General features: G+C 47.4%; 1 protein-coding gene across 1 annotated transcript; it reads left to right on the forward strand.

The window, feature by feature from the left end:
• Nucleotides 1-4,156: 4,156 nt before the first annotated feature.
• TNFAIP6 (TNF alpha induced protein 6) lies at nucleotides 4,157-17,997 on the forward strand. Its single transcript, XM_048310103.1, has 6 exons — nucleotides 4,157-4,349; nucleotides 10,878-11,015; nucleotides 12,369-12,530; nucleotides 14,935-15,163; nucleotides 16,395-16,435; nucleotides 16,925-17,997. The coding sequence occupies exons 1-6, from the start codon at nucleotides 4,172-4,174 to the stop codon at nucleotides 17,086-17,088; spliced, it is 912 nt and encodes a 303-aa protein (XP_048166060.1). The 5' UTR covers nucleotides 4,157-4,171; the 3' UTR covers nucleotides 17,089-17,997.
• Nucleotides 17,998-18,248: the final 251 nt, after the last annotated feature.

Below are 18,248 nucleotides of genomic sequence, written 5' to 3' on the forward strand. Positions count from 1 at the left end.
CATTTTTGGGATTGTTCTCAGGATCATTCTCAAAGCCATAAACTATATAATTGTAACATATTCTATACCACCGATAATAAGATATGAATACAAAATATAAAACTATAACTCATCTCTAAATATTCTCCCTGTGTATATAAATAGAAGAGGAAAGAAAAGTTTAGGTGCTTGATATTTAAATTAATGCAAAGAGATTCATGACCCACATACACATATTTTTAAATATTCCTTCATCCTCAGTGGTTCATTCATTAAGCTCCTGTGTGGTTTTTTCCTCTCTTTTGTCACTGTGGGTCTCACATCAGTTTGGGAATCACCAAGTTTAGGGTTTACTTCGAGTGCTGGTGAAACCCAGAGAAAAACTTTCAAACTATTTCTTAATGGGGGAAGAGTTAAGGCAGAGTTAACAAAGTCCGCTCTCCCCCTTCAATTTATATAAGATTTGTCTGGGATATATTTAAATGTGGGAAACTTGGAAGAAAGCTGAAGAATGTCAGCTGGATGCCTGTGTCCAGCTGTGGAATGTCTTCCTGGTGCTGAGAGGTTCTGCTGGGCTTTGCAGGTGGAAACTTTCCTTTGCAGCTCCCTGGGGAGTGCAGGCCTGGAGGTGGGACTGTACTGACACTGCAAAACTCCCCTCATTCACAATAAAACATGTGCTGAACCCTTCAGGGCTTCTGATGGTGTCCCAGGATCGGTGAGGCTGGAAAAGCCCTCCAGGATCATCCAAAGCCTGATCTCCACCTTGTCCCCAGCCCAGAGCACTGAGTGCCACCTCCAGGAATTCCTTGGACACCTCCAGGGGTGAGCACTCCAAACCTCCCTGGGCAGCCCCTGCCAGAGCCTGACTGCCCTTTCCATGGGGAAATTCCTGCTTCTGTCCAACCTGAGCCTCCCCTGGCCCAGCCTGAGGCCGTTCCCTCTCCTCCTGCCCCTTGTTCCAACCTCCTGTCAGGGAGTTGCTGAGAGATTTGTTGCAGTCTGACAGAGGTGAAGTTGATTCCCTTGATGGAGTGTTCAGAGGATGTGATCATGGACATCTGAATCCTGGCTCCAGGACTGGATGATCCTTCCTGCTGCCCCACAGCCTCAGTTATTCCCTGATTCTCTGATCCATAAGCCACTCTATTTCTTGGACTTCTTAACAGCCAGCCTTGTTCTTCCAGAGAGGCACAAGGTACCTGGAACAAGTGACAGGATGAGAGGAAATGGCCTCAGGTTGCACCAGGGGAGGTTCACATTGGATATTAGGGAAAATTTCTTCACAGAATGGGTTGGCAAGCACTGGAATGGGCTCCCAGGGAAGTGGTGGAGTCCCCATCCCTGGAAGTGTTCAAAAAAGCTGTGGATGTGGCACTTGAGGACGTGGGTTAGTGGGGACAATGGTGGTGCTGGGTTCAGGGTTGGCCTTGGTGACCTTGGAGGTCTTTTCCAACCTTAACAATTCCATGATTCCGTATTCATTCAGACACTGGACCTTGCATAAATCAAGGGATGCTGTCAAGAACTGTCATTATTAGAACTTTTTCCTACTTTACGTCCTTCATTTATTAAGTTGCTTTTTCCGACTGAGGCCTTTCACCATTAGCAGTTAAATTCAGTAAAGATTACTTTTAATTCATTATTGCAGGACGGTCTTTCTCAACAATTTCAGTGTGTCAGTGTGTGACAAATCATCTCCCAGCTGGTTTGCACTCCTTGCTCTCATGCCTTAGTCACTATCCCCACATTTTTGGGATCTGTTGGGACGGGCACCCGCCTACCCCAGGACAGAAAATTCCCTGTGGGGCAGACATCTGGCTCTGATAGGGGATCATTAAACTCTCAGTTCCCATTGCAGCATCAACATGGAATGGCAGAGAGAAGAGTGTCCTGTGCAGGGAAGGACACCTATAGCCACATCATGCTTCTTTCTCTTCATCTGAATCCGGAATTTCTCTTTTTAAATTGCCAGTGGATTACATTGCTGTTGAATTTTCACTTTCCCTTGGTTTCCACTCCTGCCCTTATTCCTCTTTATGGTTTGTAGGTTCTCAGAAGATTCCATGAATATGTGACAGCTCCAAGTCAGCAAAGGCTGTGTGCCAGCTATTGAGAAATGAATGTTCCAGGGCAACCACCCCAAAAGTTTATGCTGCCACCTTCCCAGCTCATATCCCAGGTAACCTCAGGATTAATGTTCAGAAAGCAACAGATTTCTACCAATATCCTTCCACAGGATAAAGTTTAATTGGGTGCCATTCAAAAACCTGAATTCTTATCTATTGGGCATTAGTTCAGGAGGAATTTCCCCATGGAAAGGGTGCTCAGGCCTTGGCAGGGGCTGCCCAGGGAGGTTTGGAGTGCCCATCCCTGGAGGTGTCCAAGGAATTCCTGGAGGTGGCACTCAGTGCTCTGGGCTGGGGACAAGGTGGGCATCAGGCACAGCTGGGACTTGATGGGCTGGGAGGGCTTTTCCAGCCTCAGTAACTCTGGGATTCTGTAGAGCAGGAAACAATACAGATAAAGCACCAACCCTCCAATCTAGAAAGAAAAGCCAGAGTAGGGCTCCTGCCCTGGGATGGGACAGGTCTCTCTGGAGAGTTTTTCCTGTTTTGCTGACAGAGGAGCGCTAAAGTGTGCTGGGACAGGCAGTGTGGTGGAGACTGGGGAACAAAGTGGCAGCCAGGCAGCCCCTGGAGCAGTCCCTGGTGCCAGCATCCTGCTCTGTGAGGCTGCACCAGGTGACCCTGCTGTGACCCCTGCCAGCCTGGCCCATTCCGTGGCACCTCCCTGGCACAGCAGGACAGAGGACAATAACCCACTGTGTCCTGAGTGTGCCAGGCTGCTCAGAGGTTGCCAGGGGGTTGTCAGCAGCTTTCTGGGACACCTGAGGGGAAAGTCCTAGTGCCAGGCCTTGACTTTAGAGCGCACAGGAGCTTGGAGGAGCTAGAACACACCTGTCCTTGCACAGCTGCTGCTGCTGCACTCCGAAGGGTCAGCCTCCAAAGGACGCGCACACCAGGATGTACGTGGAGATGAAATCCGCTGGGAGAGCAGGGCTGCTCCCATCAGGGACTGCTGGACAGGCACTGGACACTGCTGTTGTGGTCCAGGTGCTTTCAGCTCTCCCAGCTCCTTCCCGACAGCTCTTCCCTTCAGCCTCTGCCCGAGCTGTAGGTGGGAGGAACACGAGGGTGGCTGTTCAGCATTCACCACATGAGGGCTGGAGTGATGAAGAACCTTCCTCAGTGGTACAGGTCATCTGTGCTAAAATATCTGTGGGTAGGCACAGACACCTCCACCCTTTCCTTCTCATTGATCTCATTCATTTGATTGTTTGCATGCTCATGGGCACATCTCTGTCCAAAGCTCCTGACTCAGAAGTTAACCATTGTTATCAGAGCAGGAGGGCACAGTTTTCCAAGGGCTGCTCGGGAGAGTGGAGCACCAGACCGTTTTTCCATCCCCTCATCTTTCCCCCTTTCTCCTCTCCTACTCATCCACGAGGAGCAGCTGCAGGATTCACTTGCAGCCAGAAGGGAAGACAGGCAGACAGCTGTCACGCTGTGAATCAGATCTTAAACTGTGGTTTGGAGGGGAAGTTTTGAGCTTGATTTCCCACTTGCAGAACAAAGAGCAGCTGCTTTTGACACTTGCAGCTTTGTGCTGATCTGGGAGTTCGATTTGCAGTTACAGGTCCCTTGCAGGGAAACAGAATTCAAATAACCAGTGCAAAATATTCTCCTGGCTTCTTTTCATTGATCAGGTCACTGTGAAAATAAACCCACTGTGAAAATGAATCCACTGTGAAAATAAACCCAAATTCTCTATAAAAGGAGAGAATGTTTAAATGAGAATGAGAGAGAGCAAGTGGGATCTCTTGGATCCTGTAAATGGTGTGACTGGAAACACTCTGAGCAGATAGGCTGGCTCCTACTTTTATTGTATGGAATTTGAAGGCGGCGAGTGCTGAAGAATGAACAGACCTTGGCTTGGGAAGTGTCCGTGTGTGCTGCAGTAGTGAGGGACAGGATGGATTCTTGGCCGGGCTGGGAATGAGGAGGGCCAGCAGTGAGTCACATGGGCCACTGCAGACACCCCAGTGAGTTGGGTAAGAGCTGCAGCAGCACAATTGGAGCAGCCTCGCTGACCTCACAGCTGAGCACACTATTTAAGATCTGGCTCCCAGATGTTGCAGCGGGATCGAGCCAGCTGCAGAGCCAGCCTGGAGTGTGTGAGCCGGGAATATTTACAGCCCCTCGCTGCCCGGGAGATGATTGCACTGCTTTTCTTCTCTGCCCTGCTGTGGGACAAGGCTCGAGCGTGGGGCTTCAAGGATGGGGTGCTGCACAACTCCATTTGGTTAGGTAAGAGCTAACTTCATTGTCACCGATCGTTTGCTGTGGGGTCACTGTGTTTGTCCAACAGGGGAAGGATGAGCATCCAGCACCACAAAACCGAGCTGTGCACTGGTATCAGCCAAATCCTGCACTGAAATTCATTGAAATCACTTTACCTGAGCAGTGGCTGTCCCTTTTTACATGCTTAGCATTTTTAGTTTCACTGAACTGCTGGCAAAGGTAATGATAGAACATTTCATCCGAAAGTATTTTCCTGCAGCAGGAGGTAAAGTGAAAACTGCATTCATTAAATAACAGTTGCTTTGTTTTGAAGGAAAACGAGCCTGAAAAGAAACATTTGCCAAAGGAATGAATTACTTTCTGCATGAGCATACTTCCCATGCCTGGGGTCCTGCATATGAAACTAAATGATCTGGAAATAATAGTGATAATATTTCCTGGGTTTCTGGAAAAGTGCAGGAATGGTATGTTTGGGCCATTGGTTTGTTCACATCATTAGCAGCACAGAGAAGATTTCAACAGGGCAAGACAAAAATGCTGTGGGAATAGTTTCTGGTACCTCAAGTGGGTTTCAGGAGCTCTGAGAGTTCTTTTATAGCTCTTTATAATTATCCAATACAACAGAGAACTTACTCAGGATAGAGCCTCATAAAGGATGCCAAAATAAAGACAGGCACCGAATGCTCTGTTTTCCAGACAACTACTTAAAACTCCTTTATCCCCTATAGAATGTTGTGCATTTCCCTAAGGATTTCCAGGAGTCCCTGGAGCTGGCTGTGCTCAGGTGTCTCACGAGGGACTGGGGCCACACTCTGCCAGCTGCTGCAGCCACCACGTGGCCCCAGCCCCTCTCAGAGGAGCCTGCAAAGCACCAGGAACACAAATGAGGCACGGAAATGATCTGTGGTGTTTTCCATTTGGCTGCACATTTTTAATGACTTCTCTCTCCCCCCCCAACCCCGAACCTTGGGCCATGCCCGTTGTGCCTCCCAATTCCTGAGGGTGCTCAGGTGGGGAGAGCGCCAAGGAAGAGCAGCTTGGCAGCTCCAGGCTCCACCTCAAGCAGCTGCTGTTCAAGAATTTGGGATAACAGGGATCATTTGAGCAGCTTCATGAATTGAAGTCAAATGGGAGAAAAAGATTTTAAATGCTTTAAAATGGAGCAACTGTGTGCTAATTGGAATGCAGAATAAAATTCTGTTTGGCTACACCTCTCAGCATTTACCATGAGAGTAAATAAAAATAAACCAGGGGGTGAAAAACTGATGGCTTTCTCCAAATAAACAAACCAAAAGAGAAATGCACCATCTTGTGTAAGCACAGCAATAACATTATTGAAATGAACCTCAGAGTGCAGTTAATTGAATCACCAATGGAATTCAGTGACTCCATACATAAATGAAGATAGAATTGGCAAATTCACAGACATCCAGTTCATGCTTCTTTGTATTTCAAATAAAATAACTTGAATAGTGAAAGAAGTCACCCCAATCTCAGCCTCGCTGTGCATGAGCTCCCCTCCCTGGAATAAAACCTGGGGATGCACAGTGACATCTGAGCTTTGCTTATCTCCTCTTCTGATGAAGAACTTAACCCAAAAGTCAGGAAAATCTCCATTTTACCTTTTCCCTCCACAAACCTTTAGCATATATATATAATCTTGAATTCCTGTCACTCTGGAAACCCTCATGGCTTTTACCTTTTTCTTTGTCACAAACCCTCTCCTGTTCCTCAGCCAGTGCTGCTGCAGCTGCCTCTGTCACCTCCCTGGGAATGTATTCCTGGTGCCAATGGAATTTTAATGCTGCTCATTTTTGCCACCAGCACGTTGTGACCAAGGGTTTATTGTCAGCTGAGGGCAGGGTTCACACAGTCTTGCCCAGATTTGCTCATAGACTCATTCCAGTGCCAGTTCTTAGTGCCATGGGGTTTTCCAGGACAGCTGCTGCATCTGTTCACAATTCCATTCCCATTCCCACCCCGTGTGTCAGGGGGGTTTAGGGGCTGCACTGACCCCGTTTGGTGGAGTTCTCTGAGTAGCAGAGGCCCCTGCCAGGAGCTCTACGTGGCCACCCTTTGCTTAAAAGTGAAATATTGCTCGTTGTTTAGCATTCAGCATTGGTTTCATGCATATTGCAGGTACTTCATTAGGCCAAATTTCACGCTGCTTGTGTTTGTGCAGGAGAGATTGGCTGTGCTTCACCATCTCCTGCTGCTGAGGGTGAGCACAGGGTCACTGTCCTTGCAGGATCCCGCTGTCTCTGGGCTCCAGGGAGGCATTTTAGGAAGTGTGAGCTGGAAGAAACATGTCCTGTCAGGTGTGGAACTCATGGCCCTCTGGCACGTGCTTGTGCTTGCCAGAAAAATCAACATTTCCTGCAGGTTTATCTGCAGGGCCACGAGCTCACCTCCATAAATTGCAATTTGTGTGCATTTTCCTCTGAATATATGCATAGGAGTATATCCAGAGACATAAATATGTAAATGAAGAGTTAACACTGCTCTGACCTAGGTCTGTGTTTGATGATGAGTTTATCTGCCTGCACAGCCCCACATGGAATTAAGAGGGACCGGGGCGGGGGGAAATTTGCCAGTGCAAGATCCCATCAGTTAATTAGCATATTCCATTAGGGAATGCTGTGTCATTAAACTGGGACACAGGGAGACAGCAGCAAATCTCAGAGCTGGGGGGAGTAGATGTGTGTGGTCTGTTTTTCCAAAGGCTACTTTTTCATGTTGCAGAGGAATAAGAGATGAAAGCTGGTTGCTCCTTGCAGGGTGGTGCTGCTGCTGATTTCAGCCTTGCAGACTCTTTGAAGAGCTGATCTTTCCAGCAATATTCTGGAAAATCTGGTGCCTGTCCGTAGTGATATTTCAGCAGTAAGTAGAGGGAGATATCTTTAGAGGGATAAGATTTGAAAACAATATGCCAGGTGAAAAAGCCAACTAAAAATGGTGAGATTTTAGTGGCAGCTCTGAGAGCTCAAGGAATACAATCGGTGTATGGGTGTTTTCCAATCACCTTCCAGTTCCCTTCCCTGTGCTCTGCAGGGATCAATAATGTGGATTCCAGGCTGTCCCCTGGGCTTGCAGCCAGGCCCAGCCCTGCGCTGCTCACTGAGGGATCCAGCTTTACCAGCCCTGCATTCCCAATCCAACACAACATTCCCAATTCTGCACACACAGGGAGCTGATTTATCCTGATTTCTCATGAGCTTACACATGACAGACTAGAGTGACCGAAAAGTAATACCTCCTATGAATAAATTCTTCATTAGAGTTTTTGTACCAGAACATGCCATTGCCCCCCAGCTGTGGCTTGTTATGGCTAATGGAACTGGCTCCTTCAGGAAGAGTTTTCTATGGAGGCTCTGTTATCCCGTGCCCATGGCAGTGATATTCCCAGTGATGTTGTGATGGAGGCTCTCACTCTCCTGAGACTGTTGTCAGCATTATAATTTATTTCTCTGGGCACAAGGCCAGTGACTGCAGGTCCAGAAACCACCCTGGCAAACATCATCCTGTGTTTATTAAGGGCTCTCACCATTCCTAACCACAATCCAGCGCTGACCGTGGCTTTCTTAAAAACTCCCCTAACCAGCCAAAAGCATGGACTCCAAGCATGTCCCTAGAAAATACATTCTTTATTTTTATGCTACAAATAACTTCTGTAAAAACGCTCCCTGCTTTCCATCTTTTCTCGGTCCCGTTGGCTGGGGAGAGCTGCAAGCAGCCATTCCTCTCAGATTATGCTAAATATAAGTGAGACCTAAACAAAAAGCCCGTTCAGATTAGATATGCAGATTGCTGCTGAGACAGATTTCCATACATATGGCATCAGACAAGTGCAACAGGCAAAGATTATAAAACTTGTAGGAGCACTGGCAGTTTCTAGGTTTCCTTGGAAAGCTGTTTTATCTCGGACTTGCCACGGCAAAGTAAAAAAAAAATAATGAAGAAAGTGCTTTAATTTTCCGTGCAGCAGAAATGTCAGCCAGCAATTGTTCTGGTCCTGCCCTTTGTGACACACGCTCAGATATTTTTATTTCACATTTTTCCCCCCTTTAATTTCTGCCTCTCCTCTATCCAAGTAGCTGTGATTTCACTTCTCTGGAGATTCAAAACAAAGCTCTGATTCATCTTCCAAAGGCTCTTGGAGTTACAGCCAAAAGGATGCTGTGGTAGGGATCCAGAAGGAGCTTCCCCCGAGTCAGACAGGATACACAGAGCTCGGGATGCTGACTCCAGACTGTTCCCATAACTACTGCCCTCGGAGTCATCCCAGGGGAGGCCTTCTCAGCATTTGTTGACTTTCTGTTGTTCACAAACTCTCCAGGCACCGCCTCGCTCTGTTCGAAACTTGTCCCACACCAAATCCTACCATGGGGTTGTATGCACACATCCCCTTTGGGTCACACACATCCCTTTGGGATGAAAACACATCCCTTTGGGTCACACACATCCCTTTGTGTCACACACATCCATTTGGGATGAAAACACATCCCTTTGGGTTACACACACATCCCTTTGGGTCACACACATCCCTTTGGGTCACACACACATCCCTTTGGGTTGCACACATCCCTTTGGGTCACACACATCCCTTTGGGTTACACACACCCCTTTGGGTTACACACACATCCCTTTGGGTTACACACACATCCCTTTGGGTTGCACACATCCCTTTGGGTCACACACATCCCTTTGGGTCACACACATCCCTTTGGGTTGCACACATCCCTTTGGGTCACACACATCCCTTTGGGTCACACACACACATCCCTTTGGGTCACACACATCCCTTTGGGTTACACACACACCCCTTTGGGTCACACACATCCCTTTGGGTCACACACATCCCTTTGGGTCACACACACCCCTTTGGGTTACACACACATCCCTTTGGGTTACACACACATCCCTTTGGGTTACACACACATCCCTTTGGGTTGCACACATCCCTTTGGGTCACACACACACATCCCTTTGGGTTGCACACATCCCTTTGGGTCACACACATCCCTTTGGGTTACACACACACCCCTTTGGGTTACACACACATCCCTTTGGGTTACACACACATCCCTTTGGGTCACACACATCCCTTTGGGTCACACACACATCCCTTTGGGTCACACACATCCCTTTGGGTCACACACATCCCTTTGGGTCACACACATCCCTTTGGGTTACACACACATCCCTTTGGGTTGCACACATCCCTTTGGGTCACACACATCCCTTTGGGTCACACACATCCCTTTGGGTCACACACATCCCTTTGGGTCACACACACATCCCTTTGGGTTACACACACACCCCTTTGGGTTACACACACATCCCTTTGGGTCACACACACATCCCTTTGGGTCACACACATCCCTTTGGGTCACACACATCCCTTTGGGTCACACACATCCCTTTGGGTCACACACACATCCCTTTGGGTCACACACATCCCTTTGGGTTACACACATCCCTTTGGGTTGCACACATCCCTTTGGGTCACACACATCCCTTTGGGTCACACACACCCCTTTGGGTTACACACACATCCCTTTGGGTTACACACATCCCCCTTTGGGTTGCACACATCACTTTGGGATGAAAACACATTCCTTTGGGTTACACACATATCCCTTTGGATTGCACACATCCCTTTGGGTCACACACATCCCTTTGGGTCACACACATCCCTTTGGGTCACACACATCCCTTTGGGTTACACACACATCCCTTTGGGTCACACACATCCCTTTGGGTCACACACATCCCTTTGGGTCACACACATCCCTTTGGGTTACACACACATCCCTTTGGGTCACACACATCCCTTTGGGTCACACACATCCCTTTAGGTTGCACACATCCCTTTGGGTCACACACACATCCCTTTAGGTTGCACACACATCTCTTTGGGTCACACACATCCCTTTGGGTTGCACACATCCCTTTGGGTCACACACACACCCCTTTGGGTTACACACACACCCCTTTGGGTCACACACATCCCTTTGGGTCACACACATCCCTTTGGGTCACACACATCCCTTTGGGTTACACACACATCCCTTTGGGTCACACACATCCCTTTGGGTCACACACATCCCTTTGGGTCACACACATCCCTTTGGGTCACACACACATCCCTTTAGGTTGCACACATCCCTTTGAGTTACACACACATCCCTTTGGGTCACACACACATCCCTTTGGATTGCACACATCCCTTTGGGTCACGCACACATCCCTTTAGGTTGCGCACATCCCTTTGAGTTACACACACATCCCTTTGGGTCACACACACATCCCTTTGGGTCACACACATCCCTTTGGGTCACACACACATCCCTTTAGGTTGCACACACATCCCTTTGGGTGGGGAGGGATGAGTTTTCCTGACGCTTCCCGCGTGGCACAGGTGAACGTTTCCTCTTCACCTGGAAGAGGAGCAGCCCGAGGTGCAGGGCTGGGGGAAGCAGCTGGGGCTGGGGAGAGCTGAGCTGCAGAGCCTGTCCCGGTTTGTGCCCACAGAGCGAGCAGCCGGCGTGTATCACCGGGAGGCGCGCGCCGGCAAGTACCGCCTCACCTACGCCGAGGCCAAGGCCGTGTGCGAGTACGAGGGAGGACACCTGGCCACGTACCAACAGCTGGAGGCCGCTCGGAAAATAGGTCTGGAAAAAGTCGTGGCACTTTGGGGGCTCACGGGGCTCCTGCAGAGGGGGGCCAGTGGTGTGTTGTCATGTCTGTTGTGAGAGATGTGTAAACTCCATGGATTTTTGCCCAAGCTGCCTACCTGGTAACAGAGCATGATGAGTGCCAGGGCCTCCCCACCCTCCCAGCCAGGAATTCCCAATTCCCAATATCCCATCCAGCCCTGCCCTCTGGCACTGGGAAGCCATTCCCTGTGTCCTGTCCCTCCGTCCCTTGTCCCCAGTCCCTCTCCAGCTCTCCTGGAGCCCCTTTAGGCCCTGCAAGGGGCTCTGAGCTCCCCCTGTGTCCTTCCCTTCTCCAGGTGAACATTCCCAGCTCTCCCAGCCTGGCTCCAGAGGGACTCCAGCCCTTGGAGCATCTCCCTGGCCTCCTCTGGACTCGCTCCACCACTCAACATCTTTTGTTTTCATCAAGATATTTTCTCTGCAAGGGAATGAGTTCTGTGCTTGGAGTGAAAAGTGGAGCTGAGTGAGGGGTCCGTGGTATTTCCAGTTGATTCCTAATAAGTTCTTCATTCATTCAGAGCGCTGGGAAAACAATGGAAAATATCCTCCACTCCAGACATTTTTTCACTCTGCTGTTGAGTCAGAAGCTGGCTCCCAGCACCAGCACACATGTGAGAAGGGTACTTTTGTTTCTTCTGAGGAACTCAGAGCACTAGGATGCCACAAATACATTCCAGTTCCTCTCCATGAAAACATTGGATGGGTCTCTACCAGAGGGTGAACTACATTGCATTCTTTGGCTGTTGGTGTTAAGTTCTCAGCCACAAAATGCATTAACAGGACCTTTTTGCTTGGCAAGAAATACTTGAGGCATTTCAGGTATTTAAACTTAAATTGAAAGTGTTTTAAGCAAATACTTGGGGATTCTAACTGTCTGTAGTGTTTGCCTGTAGTATTTTATGTATTTTTAGAACTTAATGCTGAGAACTCTTGAGATGTGATTGAGTAAATTTGTGTGACCTCAAAAGGGAAACAAAGAACACCCTTGGAAAACTCATCCAATGGATAATTTGATTACAAGTGCTGGTAGAGCACTTCAAACTGACTACCCGGGGAACTGTGCAGTCCATCTGCGTTTGATTTTGGCTTTCAGATGAAGAGCCAGTAATCACATTGTGGAGAACACAATTCAATTTTATCCTCTGTGTTTAAAATTATCCTCTCAACGTCCTGTTCTCCTGTGTAGCTCAATTTCTATCAGGCCAATTACACCCAGGTCATTGAGCCATCAGTTTGAGTAAGACTTTGTTGAATAAGAGCAGCCTAGGATTGACCAGATCCACGTCTCATTTTCCCTCTGCTGCAGGTTTCCACGTGTGTGCGGCTGGCTGGATGGCAAAGGGCAGAGTTGGTTATCCCATTGTAAAAGCTGGAGCCAACTGTGGCTTTGGCAAGACTGGAATTGTGGACTATGGAATTCGCCTCAACAGGAGCGAGAGGTGGGATGCCTACTGCTACAACCCCAACGGTGAGAACAGCAACCACTGGGCTTGTCCTCTTTTGTGCAAGGCTTTGCATTTAGCCTCCAATTTATCTGAATAGTCTGAGGAGTTTCTGCCCATAATCTGAGGGGGTTCTGCCTGTAACAGGCTAAATTTAGTGTTAACCCTTCTTTTTTGTGTCCGAAATAGAGCAACTCTGAAAATGAAGCCCTGTCTGGCAGTGGCATTCTTAGGAACTTTTCCTAGGGACAAACTCTTGGCTGAGAGGGTGGGGAGGCCCTGGCACAGGGTGCCCAGAGAAGCTGTGGCTGCCCCTGGATCCCTGGCAGTGCCCAAGGCCAGGTTGGACATTGGGGCTTGGAGCACCCTGGGACAGTGGAAGGTGTCCCTGCCCATGGCAGGGAATGGGGCTGGATGGGATTTAAGGTCCCTTCCTACCCAAACCATCCTGGGATTCTATGATTCTGTGACTGAAACTCCCACCAGCTCCCAGCAGTGCTCTGTGTGTAACTAGATGAGGAAAAGCGGATCTCCAGAGCAGATCAGAGTTCCAACATGACTGACAAGAAGCTCAGCAGAGACACCTCTCCAGTCCCTCCACACTGCCCTGCAGGTGACTGCAATACTCACATGGCCACTGGCACACTTCAGCTTGGTGTCACTTTGCTGAGCAGGGGAGATGGAGAACGTGGCACCAAGAAGGAAAGCACAGCTTAGCTTGGCTCTGCTGCTGCTCGCAGTGGCCTGGCAGAGCCTGTCCATGACGTCTGCACAGCTGTGCACATTTTGTTTGTGCTCCCAGGGCTGGAGCTTGTTTATGTGAATCGAATGGCTCTGTGGGGTGGGGGCCGTTCCCAGATGTTGCACACACAAAGAGCTGCGAGAGAGGCTCCTGCCCTCGGAATTACTGCATGTGACTTTGTCCTTTGTCAGCCCTCTCCTCCGGGCCGTGGGGAGCTGCTGTCCAAACACTGTTTGGTCAGAGCACAAAAGGAAACCAGAGCTGCCAGAACTGCACAGACACAAGTCTCCAGCACTGCAGGGATTTGTAGTCGTGCTCTGTGGAGCCTGGCAGGGCTGTTGGCAGGTGGCACATGAGCAGCCTGGGGGAACAGAGACAAATCTCTGACAGAACTGAGCCTGTGCTCTGCTCCAGGAGGCCAAAGATGGCAAGTGGAACTTGTGGAAATGTTTGGGTGTTTGAAGTGTGCATCCCACCTAGCAGTGATCATGGAATGATGGAATCATGGAATGGGTTGGGAGGGACCTTATAGCCCATCCAGTGCCACCCCCTGCCATGGGCAGGGACACCTCCCACTGTCCCAGGTTATTCCACCCTGGCCTTGGGCACTGCCAGGGATCCAGGAGGAGCCACAGCTGCTCTGGGCACCCTGTGCCAGGGCCTGCCCACCCTCCCAGCCAGGAACTCCCAATTCCCAATATCCCATCCATCCCTGCCCTCTGGCACTGGGAAGCCATTCCCTGGCTCCTGTCCCTCCATGCCTTGGCCCCAGTCCCTCTCCAGCTCTCCTGGAGCCCCTTTAGGCCCTGCAAGGGGCTCTGAGCTCTCCCTGGAGCCTTCTCTTCTCCAGGTGAACATTCCCAGCTCTCCCAGCCTGGCTCCACAGCAGAGGGGCTCCAGCCCCGCAACCAACTTAGTGGCCTTCTCTGGACTTGATCCACGTGTTTCTTGTGTGGCAGCCCCTGAGCTGGACCCAGCTCTCCAGGTACTGGAGCGTGAGCTGAGCTGGAAAGTTCTGGGCTCATGGACAATGCACAAACTCAGGGCTTAATCCGTCTTAGTGCTCCTAATTCCTGTGCCCTCAATGCCCTAACACAGCCCCTCCCTCTCCCCAGCTCTGAACTGCGACAAATCCTAAATTCAGGCAGGATGAGGTCCCCAGTTTGGTCAGCCCCGCTGTCAGGGAGCTGGCAAAGTCCAGATGGCCACTGAATCAAACCAGAAGTGTTTTTATCCCAAAGGGAGTAAAGAGCAGCAGGAACAACAGGAGTACAACACCAGGTGTGTGATCACAAGCCTGTTTTTGTAGAGGACACACTTGCAAGAGGCTTTTGAAGAAGAAAGGATGAACCTGAGTGTCTGTGTGACTTGCAAGTACAGCTGTAAAGCAGAGCCAGAAACCCCAAGTGCCTTTTACATAAAACACACAGCTTTGGCCCCAAATCCACTGAAGTCAATGAAAGCTTTTCCTCTGAATTCAGTGAGTTTTGGATCATGCCTCTTGCTTCCAAAATATCTTCTTCCCAAAGCTAGGAATGACTGCCATTTACCAAGTGAATGCACGAGAAGCTTTATCACTCTGGATGTTCCTGTGTTATTTCCTACAGATCTCCGGGTCAAAGTGCCTGAAGATTCAAACCACAGCCAGAATTAATTCTTAAACTCTGCTGGTTTTATTTCTCTCTAAGGAAAAGAGTGTGGTGGAGTCTTCACGGATTCCAAACATGTTTTCAAGTCCCCAGGCTACCCAAACGAGTATGAAAATGATCAGATTTGCTACTGGCACATCCGAGTCAAGTACGGCCAGAGGATCCACCTGCAGTTCCTGGAGTTTGATGTGGAGGATGACACTGCCTGTCTGGCTGATTTCCTGGAAATCTATGACAGCTACGATGACATCAATGGATTTGTGGGCAGGTAAAGCCAAGCCAGCTTTAAAATGCAAATGAATGTTTAATTTGCCATCCCCCCCCCCCCCCTTCAGAAGAACACTGTTTATAAATGATAAATTATAAAATATACTTACATGAATAATAGAAAACTCTTTTTTGAGTACTGTAAAAATCTGAAGAATTCATTGCTACCAAAGACTTATAAAAATTATTTTTCTATATAAACTGTTCCTTCTCCTCATTTCTTGCACCATTTGAACAAATGTTTTGTGTGACTGTCCCAATTATTTTTAAATTTATCAGGCTCTCCTCTCCTTATTTCCCTTGATTTTCCCCCTCAGAAGAACCTTATCCAATTAACACTGCTGAGGTGCCCCCAATTCCTGTAGCAATATTCCCTGATTTATCTTTCCTGGTAATTTGCTTTAATGTCATTAACACAGACCTGTTCAGAGTTTCAGGGAATTGAGCTTTGCCTTTTTCTGCTTTGTTAAATTAGATGAAAGAAAACTGCAAGACTTTTTATTTATCTGCTTATCTTATTTCTCCAGGAAGAACCCCAGGCAATCTCAAACAGTATTTTGTGTTTGCTTTAATTGAAAGGAGGTGTTAAACTATTAACAAAAATATATTTAATTGAAGTTATTGTCTGCTACGGTTATTTTCTAACAATTCCAGAACAAGGGTTATATTTTGTCTCTCTTATTAGATTTAGTTCCTTCTTTGCTTAATTCTCACTTTCTTTTCTTCAGTGTTACAGTTTTACTTACTTTTTATCAGTCATATTTTGGCATGAAGTGTCTGTATTCTCCAGAACAGAAATTAAAGCAGAAAAAGTGATAAAAAACCAATTGCTGCCACTTTTCACATCCTCTCTGTGAATCATGTGCAGCAAAGCAAGGATACAGTCCGTTTGTTTTGCTTTTACAGATAATTTAAATGGACTTTTTTTTTTGCAATGTTTTTCCTTTCTTAGCCTTGGCTCACTCTTTTCCTTCAGCCCTTGTGGAATTGCTCTTTTTCTTGTTTTGCATCATTTACTTCCTGCAGATATTGAAAACTGGTTCCTCCCCTAAATCTTACCATGGGACGATGACAAAAATTTCTTTAGGCAATCATTTTAACATAGAATTCCAAACACTGAAGACCTAAAACCAATTTATCCCCTTGAGCCCCAGCAGTGCAGGTCCCCATGGAGCAGGGCTGTGCCAGAGTTCCTGTGTCCTTTAATCATCACCATTTCCATGTTTTTCCAGGTTTTGTGGAGATGAGTTGCCAGATGACATCATTAGCACAGGTAATTTATTTGCACTCTTTGTGGAAAATCAAGCAGGCAATTAATTACTTCTAAATAAATGTAAATCAGCCTAATTAGAGGGCATTGTTCCCTGGGATTAGATTGTGTTCCCTGGGATAGTCTAGGGATAATCTGTGTGGAAACTCATGTTGCTGTCAGAAGGAGAACAGAAGAATTGAATTCATGGAATCATGGATTCACAGAACAATGGAAGGGGCTGGAAGGGACATTAAAGCAGAACTTTCTCCAAACTGAGACAGCTGAAGAACATCTGCCTGGTTTTCCATGGAGCTGATGGATCTACAATCCTCCCAGCTCAGAAGCAGAGAGACCCAGTGGATTGCTGGAAAGATCTCAGCAGCTCAGCAAGAAAGAGCCAAAAAACATACCTGAAAAAACCTTAAACCCCAAAAAACCTACCTGAAATACCACGTTTTTATGCCCCCCCCCCCCCACCCATAACCTCTGTTTGTGCTTCCCTCGGCGCAGGCAATGTCATGACCCTGAAGTTCCTGACGGATGCCTCGGTGACTGCTGGTGGCTTCCAGATCAGGTACACCACCGTGGACATGCCTTCCAAGGCAGGGGATGGCAAGAATGCAACGTCCCAAGGAAAAACAAACTTCTTATCCGGAAAATTTGGTATTATGTGAGCAGAGTAGCCAGACACAGAAACATGTTCTAGAGTGAACCCAATTCAGATATTTGTGTCTTCAGATGAGACTTTTTTTTTCATCTCTTTCTGAATTTTTCTCTCCGGCTTTTCAATAAGTTTTGTTAATAAACTACACTAGGGAATAAATTATAAAACGTGCTTACATGAATAATAGGAAACTATTTTTAGAATACCAGTACTGTAAAAATCTGAAGAATTCATTGCTACCAAAGACTTAAAAAAATTATTTTTCTATATAAACTGCTCCTTCTCCTCATTTCTTGCACCACTTGAACAAACTTTTTGTGTGACTGTTCCAATTGTTTTTAAACTTAACAGGCTCTTCTCTCCTTATTTCCCTTGAGTTCCACATATTTATTTTTTAGGCAGTTGCCTTTTTTCCTGTTCTCTACACATTATTATTTTTTTTTTAATTAACTGATTTTCTTGAACTCTAAGGGTCTTTAGAGTCAGCTGATTTTTAAGACACATAAATTCATCTTGTGGATGGCCTGGGAGCCACCCACGTGAAGACTGGGAAGCAGCACGAAGAGCACGGGATCAATTGGATCCACACTTTAGTTTTATTGCCAGATCAATCAGAAACTGGCCGATGGATTCTGTCAGGGTTTCCTCATTCAGAGAAGAGTTGTTGAAGTCCTTTCACTTCTCTGAGTCCACTTAGTAAAGAATTAAACGGATGGCTTCGTAATGAGAATAAAACTGGTGAGATGAAGCATCAGGAGAAACTTCTCAGCGAGCACCAGCACGTTCAGAAGACACTGTCGAGGTGTTGCACGTTGTTTACACGGGTTTAAGACTGTTCTAGTTTAAATTGCTGAACTTAAGTCCTTCTCCATATGTTTTTAACTGAAGCAGCATTAAAGCTACCTCTGTTTTAATCACACCAAGTTTGCAGCGAATTATTTTTGTTTCTTGCCAACGTTCCAGACTTTGAGGCATTTTAGTTATTTAAAGGAGTAAATAAGTTTTATGTTTGTTTCGGAGTGTTTTCTTGATTTCAGATCTGCTGAAATCTAATGCCCACTAAGAATTTTCATGTGAATCACATTTCATTTGGAGTGTTTGTGAACTCCTCAAAAAGCATTTCACACAAGAAAGATCTTAAGCTAACCAGCCCCATCTTTGCTTCATTTC

Source organism: Corvus hawaiiensis, chromosome 7 (assembly GCF_020740725.1).
Source record: "Corvus hawaiiensis isolate bCorHaw1 chromosome 7, bCorHaw1.pri.cur, whole genome shotgun sequence".
NCBI classification, from domain to species: domain Eukaryota; kingdom Metazoa; phylum Chordata; class Aves; order Passeriformes; family Corvidae; genus Corvus; species Corvus hawaiiensis.

Excerpts from the sequence above, each read along its gene's own strand:
- TNFAIP6 (XM_048310103.1), top strand. The coding sequence starts at position 4,172 with ATGTTGCAGCGGGATCGAGCCAGCTGCAGAGCCAGCCTGGAGTGTGTG. Across the intron at positions 12,531-14,934 it reads CTACTGCTACAACCCCAACG|GAAAAGAGTGTGGTGGAGTC; the intron begins GTGAGAACAGCA and ends TTTCTCTCTAAG. Across the intron at positions 15,164-16,394 it reads ATCAATGGATTTGTGGGCAG|GTTTTGTGGAGATGAGTTGC; the intron begins GTAAAGCCAAGC and ends ATGTTTTTCCAG.